Source organism: Miscanthus floridulus, chromosome 8 (genome assembly GCF_019320115.1).
Source record: "Miscanthus floridulus cultivar M001 chromosome 8, ASM1932011v1, whole genome shotgun sequence".
NCBI lineage: Eukaryota > Viridiplantae > Streptophyta > Magnoliopsida > Poales > Poaceae > Miscanthus > Miscanthus floridulus.
Window position 1 is genome coordinate 11,609,316 of NC_089587.1, and position 10,773 is coordinate 11,620,088.

Here is a 10,773-nt window from a genome sequence, read left to right on the forward strand (position 1 = left end):
CCTGCCCTATGCGCATCGTTGTCTAGCTCTGTGCGGCGCCACCTTCTGCGCACTACAGAGCTTCGCGTCGCCGACGAGCTCCAATTTGCCGCCGAGATCCGTGCCCGGACGCTCCGTACCGAAACACGTGTGCTCCTGTCCTCTGCGCCTTGCTATCTCGATCCACCCATCCTCTGTGTCGTCGGCGGCCTTAAGGGAAACAGAGCAGCCGCGGGACGTTCGGACATTAGATGTGTTTGTTCACGTCAAGAGGGCACATGGCAGCGGTAGAATTTTTGCTTCTCCGCACACACACCATCGACATGGCTCACCGCTCATCCTTCGCCGACCGCCTCTGGGCCTGGGTGGGCTACTACCGCACGGTGCTCAAGCGGCCTGCTCCGCTGCGTCGTCGTGAACGGTGTGGCTAAGGGCAACTCCAACCTATTCCTTGAATTTTGGCCCCCTTTCTCCTGAAATGAGAGTCCCTCATCCATATTGAAGCTCCTACTTTTCAGCACACTCCAACAGATCCCCTAAAACTTTTCTATTTTATACTATATTGTCATGTGTCCCACTTATTGGGCCCACTTGTCAGCCTTGTAACAAGAGAGGAATGATGAGTAGCGGAGAGGATGAGGGACTCCTACATCTGGGGGTTTAGGAGAGAGGAATGAGAATGCCTCATCCATCGCGGGCCGGATGAGGCTTCGGTTGGAGCTATGTTTTCAAGTCCCGAGCCCCTAAAAGAAGGATAGGAGTCCAGACGAGAGCTCGGTTGGAGTTGCCCTAAGTAACTTGTTTTCCCGTTATTATCCCTCCTTCCTGGTCACTACTAGTAGTGAACTGAACGCTGTGATTTTGCTCTTACACACTTGGGACAATTACTATGTTCAAAAATTTTACATAAAAATAACTATGTTCAAAATTTTGTTTCGCTTGTACGTATATATGTTGTTAATAGCATTAGTACTTGTTGTATGGTAATAACATACTACCGTATACTCAACTAGTCAAGGCTCTGTGTTGTCGTGCGTCATCTCGTCACCTCTGCTTGCTGGGCCGGCCTGGCAAACGCATGCGGGATTGCGGGCCAGTTGGGTCTGTTGACATATTCCCTCCCGGGCATTCAAATTCCATCCACTCCAGTCCCTGGATCAAGTTACCGGTGGAAGACCTCCCTGGTGTCGTCGCCGCCGCGGGGCACGGGCTCGCGTGTCACGCGCTGCTGGTGAGGGACCTGGCGGTTCGCCAGCCGGCAAGAAGACTACGATGCAGATAAACACCAGGAAGGAGATGTACATAAACAATCGCGCCAGCCAGATCTTGCCCTCCCTAAATCCCCAACACTTGCTTGTACTCGGGGATTACTATCGGATCATGCCTCTACGTTACATACAAACAGGCCCGGCATGTTTGACCTCTGCTGACCTTGCACTACGTACTACTCCATCCGTCTCTAAAAGAATACATTATGTAATAGTATCATGTTTTAGTATATTACCTTTGACCAATTATAAATAAACAATATAAATGTTTATAATATAAAATAAATATCATTAGATTAATTTAGAGCCATAAATGTGAATATTATTTACTAGAAATTTAGTTAAACGTAAAGCACTCAAAGTGGCTCGCAACTTATAGTTACATTTTTTTAGAGGCAGAGGTAGTATGTCGCAAAATTCTATAGAGTTTGCGTCGTTCCATGTGTATCTTCTTCTCTCTCCCTTTTTTTTTTTTGGGGGGGGGGGGGGGGGGGGGGGTGTCGTGAAAGTTCGCTGGAGCCGAGCAAGCGTCGCTTTCGGGCGCCACAGCCCACTTGAGCTTCACCCAAGCCACGGCGACGGCCATAATGACCACGATTAAAACACAAGCTGATGAGTTGATCTCGACTCTACATAAACAATAAAATAGTACTCCCTCCGTCCCTCGATAGAGGACGTTTCCCTATCGGCCACTATTAGGAATAAAAGAAGAGAAAAAAAATAGACGATGTGAGCCTGGGAGGAGGCATATATATATCCTTTCCTCCGTCCATGACGTGGTGCTCGCGGGTTCTTCCGTCCGAGAGCAAGGGCAGCGCCGGCGGGTTGCTCTTCCCTTGTACTGGTCCTCAGCTCGTGCCTTCCTCAGTCGGTGCCCCTCCCATCGCCTCCTCCTCCGCCGCCTCCTCTGCCCGTCGCCTCGAACAACGGCGCTCTCATATTCTCCAGCCCGTGCTTTCCTCGTCTACGACACCCTGCGAGGATGGGGCCATCGAGGAAGGATTCGGCCATGGTGGGACGACGCCGCGGAGGTCGCGAAGGCTGAGAGCGTGTGCGGCCCGCACACCAGCGGGGAGGAGGTGCGCTTGCCCGGGCCTCCGGGCGCGGAGGTCGCCGCCGCGGTCGCGAAGGCCGAGAGCGGGTGCAGCCCGCACGCCGCTGTGGAGGAGGCGCCCTTGCCCGGGCCTCCAGGCGCGGAGGTCGCGGCGCAGTCGTGAAGGCCGAGAGCGGGTGGACCTCCAGGCGCGGAGATCGTGCTCGTCGGCGGCGTCCGATGCATGCTAGCGCAGTCTCGTGTCGTACTGGGAAAGAGCACCGGAGTTGGAGCATGGATCTGGAAGACGAACAGGAGAGGAGGGCACGAGGAGAGACAATAACGCGTGGGAATGAAGGGAGCACTGGAGTAGGGGCATGCAGGTCCTTCGCCATGGTCCTTGGTAGTCACAGTATTATGGGACGGAGGGAGTATCTGCTACTGCCATACACCCGCATGCAAAACTTTTTTTTTATTTGCGAACGCATGCATGCAAACTTTCTGACGCTAGCTTTCAGCCTTTCACAATAGTTTTCTTCGTTGCTGTCAAAGTTAGGTTCGACTTTGTCGAAGTACCACTATTCGAGAGAAAAAAAATAAGGCGGCCGGCAATGGGCAGCAGTACAAGTGCATCCGTACGTCAAAAGTCAGAGTAAAAGGCAACCTTTTTTTTTTACTGAAAGCACAACAGGAAGACGAAACACCAAAATGAGATTCATGTGTTCCCTCAAAAAAGAAATGAGATTCATGTACCTAAAAGGCACTAGTAAGATTAAGGTGGTGTTCGAATCCGGTGACTAAAATTTAGGAGGTGTCATGTGAGGGTCTCGCATGAGGTGTTTGGATACTAATAAAAAAACAAATTACAGAATCCGTCAGTACTCCACGAGATGAATTTATTAAGCCTAATTAATCCGTCATTAGCACATGTTTACTGTAGCACTACATTGTCAAATCATGGACTACTCAGGCTTAAAAGATTCGTCTCGTAAATTAGTCGCAAGCTGTGCAATTAGTTTCGTAATTAGTTTATATTTAATACTATATGCATGTGTCCAAATATCCGATGGGACAACAACTAAAATTTAGGAGGAGAAACTAAACACCTCTAAGTAAGTTCCAAAAACAAAACAAAAAGATCTTTATGGTCGAAGTGATGGCATGACATTGGGCACACGAACAATAGCTAACATCATCAGAAGAAAAGCACCCGTTGTAGCAATCGGGGAAGGAGATTATAGCATATCGGACCAGTACGCTTGGTGGGCTGGCAACAGTCAACTGACCAGGCCTGGCCCAGAATGCGCATTTTTGCTTTCCTTTTCTAATCAATCAACTGGCTGGGCCTTTTTTTTTACATAATAAGGACCAAAGTGAGATTCAGATATGGGTGAAAGGAAGCAGTAAGATTCAGGTCCAGAAACAGGGGAAAACACATAATAACGGTCAGACGTTGCACATGGGAACAACATATTTGTATAATATATCTCATTATTTTAAATTATGGCTACAACGTCAAGTAATTATTCGACCAACAGTAAAAAACTATGCTTGGATTATGCGATGCAGGGCTAACTTCATGGTTGTTGCGGCGCATTGTTTCTAGTATGGAGGAATTTTCCAGGTAGACATCCATGGCGTGGTTTCTCTGCTGATTTCAGGACACTGGACAATCTTTTTTTTAGCAGGTATAACTTAAATGCACACAACACAACCCACACACTCCACACTCACACCACGAGCACATACACGCGTTCACGTCCGTACACACGCAAAGAAATTGAGAGGCACGTCGCCTCCGGTGCGCGGGAAACACATAGTACCACCGAATACGTACGCATGCGTGTACCCTAAATTTTTTTAAAAAAAATCCAAAAAAGGTGCAATCGCCAGGGTTTGAACCTGGTGAGTAGCGTCGGTTTAAACCCTGATGGGTAACGTCCCACTAGACCACAGGACGATTCACTACTGTGGACAATCTTGGCACGAGATGGTGGTTAGCCCCATCCTGAATTGATCCAATCTCATCACTCATCATCAATCTTCACACTTCAAATCATCACCAATCGTCGCACTTCAAATCAGAATACAACGTTGTGATACCGATAGAAATCAATCAGCAGCTACATCAGTCCAGATATAAAGCTAGTCATGCATTTGTGCAGAAAAAGCACCTCAGAGATCAAAGCTCTAGAATCCCTCCAAACCGAGAAGATTATGCATTGGATCCCAGTACAAGATTCAAATACAACCAAAGATTGATTGGGAGCCATAAACACAAAAAAAAAAAAAAAAAAAAGTTCCGGATGGTCAATCTCAATTCTCAGCCCTACTCTTGTATTTGTCGTTCATTGATCCCAGCTAAAAAATTCTGACGGGGGTTGGAGAGGAAGTATGCAGCTAGCAAAATGACAACTGCATCTCTATTTACACTGTGGGAACACCTGCCCTGGGCTTCAACAGTTTCGTATGTCCTCTTAGTTTCTGAGATCATTGCACTAGTGGCAGACTGGTTTGATACATAACAAGAAAAGCTGAAGCTATTTAAAAGAACTTCTCATTTGACCGCCAATTGTTAGTGGGTCCATGCAACTCTTGTACCCTTAATCTTGATCTCACTAGCAGAAGAATTTTACCCTATAAACCTCAGAGAAACAATCTGGATGTGGTTACGGAAGATCCCTGTACTTGAGAACATCGATCTTGTCCAAATCATACTCCTGGCATATACTCAAAATGGTATCACAGTCCAAACCTTCATCCAAGTTTTTACTCTCAAGAAACCTGTCAAGCTTTTCTGATGGCCGCAGCTTCTGTTCATGAAAAAAAAACACATTAACTAAGTAGAAATGCAGGGAATAGAAGTAATTGAAATCTAGCGATTTCATTTAAAACACGCCCACACCCGAACAGCCCTTTGTTCCGCCACCTCTCTCGGAGAACATGTATTACACTCGCAATATGATTTACCGTATAATACAAAACATGGATCTATGCAGGTGTGTTTGCCATTGGCTATGCAATCATTTCATAAAAGATTGGGAGCTGATGTGGCCCATGTAATCTTAACTTATACCAGAAAGGCAAATTTATAGTAGTTCGAGTACAGCACGGTAGTATGTTACTCATTTGTGCTACCTCCCAGCAAGGTAGTATGTTTACTCATTTGTGCATATTCTAAGAGGCCTGAACACATTTAGAAAGGTGGCTCATTGGGAACATTTGAATACAGAACTACAGCCAAAACAATGCAACAGCCTAAGATGCTCCCATGGCATAATTTGACAGATGCTTCGTTGACATTGCATCCAGGCCTCCGCGACACGATTGCATTACGTAAGTGTGAGAACCTCAGTGAAAGAAGATAGGCAATTAGGTGGAATGAATTCTCTATTGCTGTAGGCTGTACTTATACAACAGTGAGTGTACATGCAAGGAAAGAATCAAAGCTATCCTCCTAATGTCCTCTAATCTAGCCTAATTAATACAGTCTATAAAAGTACATGCAGACATGATCTGCTATTAGTGCCAGTAATGACTGAGATAGGAAGACTAGTAATGGCTAGGGATAATGCCATTCTAACACTCAATTTACCAACAGTGTTGAAGTATCTGACTTATATGGTTATTATGTTCCATCTATAATGCAATATTTTATATTTGATCAGAAATGACACCATTAAGGAAACGCTGCATGTAATAAGATGTGTAGGGAGCAGAAACCATGTTAGTTCAATTAGCAGGAGAAGTTTCAAAAGATGATCAAAATTCCAGTTGCCCATTACATTGCCTCATTGCAAAGCTGCCCCAAGGATGCAACAAAATGAAAGTCTTACTCATATGTAAAGTTGCGGCAACCTACCCAAGGAGAATACCGTGCATTTTCACTGGGGTTATCATCCTTTACTGAATTAATCTTCTCCTTCTCAAGTACTTTCCACTGATCTGAGCAGTCAGAAACTAGTAACTGGAGCCTCTCACTTCCCTATACCAAAATAAACATCAGGCAAACCTAAGAAGAAACAATAAACAAATACCAATAGTGTCATCATCTGAACGTCTGTATAGTACCTAACATATTAGACTGGTAAATTGAAGAACTTGTATCAAACATAAAACATTTGCGCAATTTAGGGGGTCTTTGACTTCACAAAACTGAGCGTATAAACCGCATGGACTCAAAAGGCAGAAATTAAGAAAACATGGTGCATAGTTGACAAATCAATGAGTACCATAACAGTGACAATGAAAAACAGTGCACACAGAATTTATTTACAAGTGGAGCCAAAATCTTGTAAGACTAATTGGATGATTTCACAAACCTGTAGAGCTCTCCAATGAGAATAAGCACGAAATAGCACCCAAAAGAATGGTATGTTTGGTAACGGTAGTACCTGCAATAGGAAAAAAAAATCAAGTAGAAGACAGTTGCATCATGTTATAGCCCATAAAGTTAACACCACTTGTACAAGTATGTAAACTTGAAAAGTGTGCAATAATGAAGAATACAGTCACATCCTTTGATCCTTAGCCAAAACTTGACACAGTAAAATTAGCAATAAATCTAAAGTGATAATATCTGAAGAGAACATTAAACCCTCCAACTGACAGAATTGTTTTGAATTACTAGTTGAAACCAAAACCCAAAAAATGATTGTAAACCTACCGTGAAAACACTAGTAACTGGAAGCAAACAAACTGAACCATACAGAAATTTCTTGTGAACTGACGCACCCCTGGTTGTCAGAAACAATGCACAAGCAAAAGGGTCAGAAAATATACTAATTAAACTAGACAATGCACAATGTGTGTGTTTAAGGGCATCAAGCATTCACCTAACAGCAATATGCCGCAACCGTCGACGCACAAGACGAGAATTTATGCTGCATAAGAGATTGCAGTTTAGAATTTAACAAGCATATATAAATATAAATGAAGGTGTGCGAGTACAAAAAAGTGCTGGCCAACCGTGTTGGCAACTGGCAGCCAGAAGACTTTGGCAAGTGATGCTTGGTAGTACCATAGTGGTTTTTAGAGATTTTCTTTTGAGGGTAATGACTCTTAAAGCTCATATGCTAACTTCTAAATCACGTCAAGCATATGATTAGTACTGCATCCCTGAGGGCACACAATTACAAACAAAGACAATGATTAAAAATGATATGAAAATTGACAAATGACTCATTTCTCAGCTCTTGGGGTAATATACTGTAAAACAAGCATAGTATACACAACAAATAAGAAGGCATAAGCACAGAAGTAATGTTTACCACACAGTTACTCTATTTAGCAAAGTAAAGATGCTGACTTATCTGCTTACAAAGAGTCATATGAATACCCTAAAGCCTTAGTAAATAAAGTATTAACTCGCAACTAACATTCTCCAAACAATTTGCAGATAAACACATAGAATGTAAATTGCAAATACTTATAAGTTATAACTAACCTATCTTATAAATTCAAAGACAAGATTTTGAGATCTAAAACCAAGAAAATTAAATGACATCTACGACCTGTTTATCAAGATGCTATCAGGCATGTCCTGTGAGATGCCAACACCAAATGAGTATGCTAGGCTTTCAGTTGCAGGTTTCCATGCACTTGTGGACACGTATTACTGAAGCTATCTTTAAAAAAAAACAGCGCTTAAGATTACTCTGTTATGTAAGAGAATGAGGCAACTTCATGAGATAGGGTGAAAATAAAGACAGCCAAACTAATAGCTGGCTATTTTGCAGGACACGTTTATGAGGGATTAAAATGTAAAGGAAAAATAATGCATGTCACATTCACATAAAAGTACTGAAATTGGTGTTATTTCAACAGGATGGCTTGTAAGTTGTAACAGACACTAAATTTGATTTTAAAGGACTTGACATGGAAGTCAAGTATCAACCGCATCACATCATTTAAAGTTAATGCAGTCATTGCTACAAAGTGATTTTCCAGGTCCTATGGGGCTTATGCTATGTGCAATAACAACTGGCATGGACAACATATATGTTGTGGATACCTTCATCGGCAAGACCTACTCACGATGCAAGCAGCAGGAGGTGTCTACCAGTGCCTAAGCTTATCCTAGTTGAGAGTATGTTCAAGTTTGTTTGAATTCATTGCTTAAGTTGCATAAGTTATTTGAGAGGAGAAGAAACAGCAGTATGTTAGTCAGCTGTGTTAGGCTGACTCTATATAACAGAGTAAGGCAGATTCATTTGGTTTTATGGAGAAATAAGCATAAAAACTAAGAGCCTCTTCGGAGGGTGAGCCCAGTCTTATCTGCCTTACTACTCCATAATCAATCCACATTCCACAAATCCAGCCATATTAGTATACGTCTATCCTCGATCAAGCATACCTGAAAGTCATACTAACAGTGTAGTAAGAAAAAACACAGATTACAATCATGGAGAAAACAAATAGACAAGCAACCACCGATTGAGCGTGCACAAGGCTACACACAAATAGCTGTTGACCGCCAACATAAACCAATTTCAAGGCACATCCAACAAAACCCAGTGTGTGTCACCACTCCTGAGACCAGGTGGCAAGATGGTTGAGATTCTAAGGACTTTAGAGCACAAGGTCATCGTACAGAAGTAGGAAACAGGGTCACACCGGTATAGTTTCTTTTACCCTGTTATGTCACTTCCAAAGTGTTATTCATTGCTGACAATGTACATAAGCTAAGCCTATGGCAACCAATTGCTCTAACAACTAATATTGGGTAATGAAATCCCCAGAACCTGAGGACATTTTGACAGGGCGCATTAATGCAACAACAGCCAACAGCACCTTCTTCCCATTTAAACAACAGGGGGGGTGGGGGGGGGGGGGGGGGGGGGGGGGGGGGGGGGGGGGGGGGGGACAAGAGACGTCTACTAAATACACACGGACTTCTGCCGAGAGAAGTGGAAATGCAGAGATTATCACATCATCACAACTGACCTCGCCGGATGCACGATCTCGAGCGCGCTCACGTCCTTGGTGACGGACTTCAGGAGCACCTCCGACGGCCTCACCCGGGAGAGCAGCTTCAGCCCGAAGCTGCAACACAACGGAAAGCAGACGGCGCATAAGCCCAACGACCCAGCATCATTTCGCCATCTCCAAATCAATCCCAGCCGAGCCTTAAACTCACCTATGGATCCGGCTCTTCATCGACCCCTCCGGCGCGCTCCCGAACCCGATCCACGCCCTGTTCATCTGCGCATCGAAACCAATCCCTCAGAAAACCCAAATGCAGGCGACGCCACGCCACGGGGACCCGCACGAGCGTGGAGAAGGGCGCGCGTGGGAGCCAGGCACCTTGTCAGCGACGAAGTCGACAACGGCCTCGGCCTTCTCCGGCGCCGTGCGGCCCCCGGAGGAGATGCCGCGCCAGAGGTCCCTCAGAGTCGGCGGCGGCGGCGGAAGGGCGCCATCGGCAGCGGACGCTGCGGCCGAGGCGCGCGGGAGGGCGAAGCACCAGGCGCGGCCCTTGACGGGGAAGACGACGACGCGGGCCTGCATCGCGCGGCGCGGCACGGCACGGCGAGGTGGGAGTGGGCGCAACCGAGCAAGGGCAGGGGGCACGGCGCGGGAGGCGGCGGCGTGGGGCGGTGGTGGCGACTGGCGAGGCGGAGCGCACTGAGACTTGGAGGAGGCGCAGGTGAGTCAGACACTCAAAGAGTCGAGACCGAGAACGGCTTTCGTTTGGCGGCCCTAGCGGCGCGGGTTGGGCCGTGGGTGGCCGGGCAAGCGCGTCTGGACCGTTAGATGAGGATCGGAGGGCAGCTGAGTATATAACAGGTTACGAAAGCATGTTTGCCCCCGAATGCAGATAGTGAGTTCGAGTCCTGGGCCATCTTTTAGCATGAGTACGTCTATCAACAATCATGTGTTTTATATAATTTCAACATATGAATTTTTTTATCCTATAAAATTAAGATCTAACAACCTCCACCCTTCAACTTCTAGCTTTCTTTTACATTTAGACAATTATAAATCATAAATCCACAAATTATAGATCTTATATAAAAAAAATAATTTTTTTTTAGTGAAAGAACAAATTACAGAGCGGCGTCGTGGGTCGTCGCGTCGTATGAACACGTGATCGGCGCACACTCAGACCGCTCAACAGTCGCCGAAGTGGAGGGGAGAGAGGACGAGTCGTACTGCTGCGTCTTCCTCGGGGGGCGGGCGGGCTGCTGGTGGGTGACGGGGGAGAGAGCTTGAAGAACGGACGCCGCGGAAGACGACGAGGCACAAAAAATTCATGTGTTTTGTTTTGCTAAAACACACGTGTGTTGTATAGATTTCTGTTTAGCGGACCTAAATATTATTACTTGAATATGCGGTCGTAATTTTTGTACACTTGTTATTTCGCTCATACCGTGCTCCGGTAATGACAGCAACAGCAGAGCAGAAACAGCTCAAACTGGTCATCCCTTAAACATGGCACGTAACGTAACACACTATCTACTACCTCAACAAGCACATCTCTGGAGGACATAG

General features: G+C 45.4%; 1 protein-coding gene across 2 annotated transcripts; it reads right to left on the reverse strand.

Annotated features, from left to right (window-relative positions):
* Positions 1-4,457: 4,457 nt before the first annotated feature.
* On the reverse strand, positions 4,458-10,103 carry LOC136475709 (uncharacterized protein C23H3.12c-like). Of its 2 annotated transcripts, none has more exons than XM_066473307.1 (8): positions 9,586-10,103; positions 9,419-9,483; positions 9,226-9,324; positions 7,116-7,163; positions 6,947-7,016; positions 6,603-6,674; positions 6,156-6,265; positions 4,458-5,093 (listed from the first exon to the last, which is right to left on the reverse strand). In XM_066473307.1, the coding sequence occupies exons 1-8, from the start codon at positions 9,787-9,789 to the stop codon at positions 5,012-5,014; spliced, it is 750 nt and encodes a 249-aa protein (XP_066329404.1). In that variant the 5' UTR covers positions 9,790-10,103; the 3' UTR covers positions 4,458-5,011. The 2 variants fall into 2 exon arrangements, with proteins under 2 accessions (XP_066329404.1, XP_066329403.1); XM_066473306.1 differs by having other exon boundaries at positions 4,462-5,093; positions 6,143-6,265.
* Between the last annotated feature and the right edge of the window lie 670 nt (positions 10,104-10,773).

Bases quoted from the DNA above. Each gene is read 5' to 3' on its own strand.
- LOC136475709 (XM_066473306.1), bottom strand. From the start codon at position 9,789: ATGCAGGCCCGCGTCGTCGTCTTCCCCGTCAAGGGCCGCGCCTGGTGC. The intron at 9,484-9,585 runs GTGCCTGGCTCC...TTCGATGCGCAG, and splicing joins TCGACTTCGTCGCTGACAAG to ATGAACAGGGCGTGGATCGG. The intron at 6,675-6,946 runs GTAGGTTTACAA...TTCCTATTGCAG, and splicing joins CAGTTACTAGTGTTTTCACG to GTACTACCGTTACCAAACAT.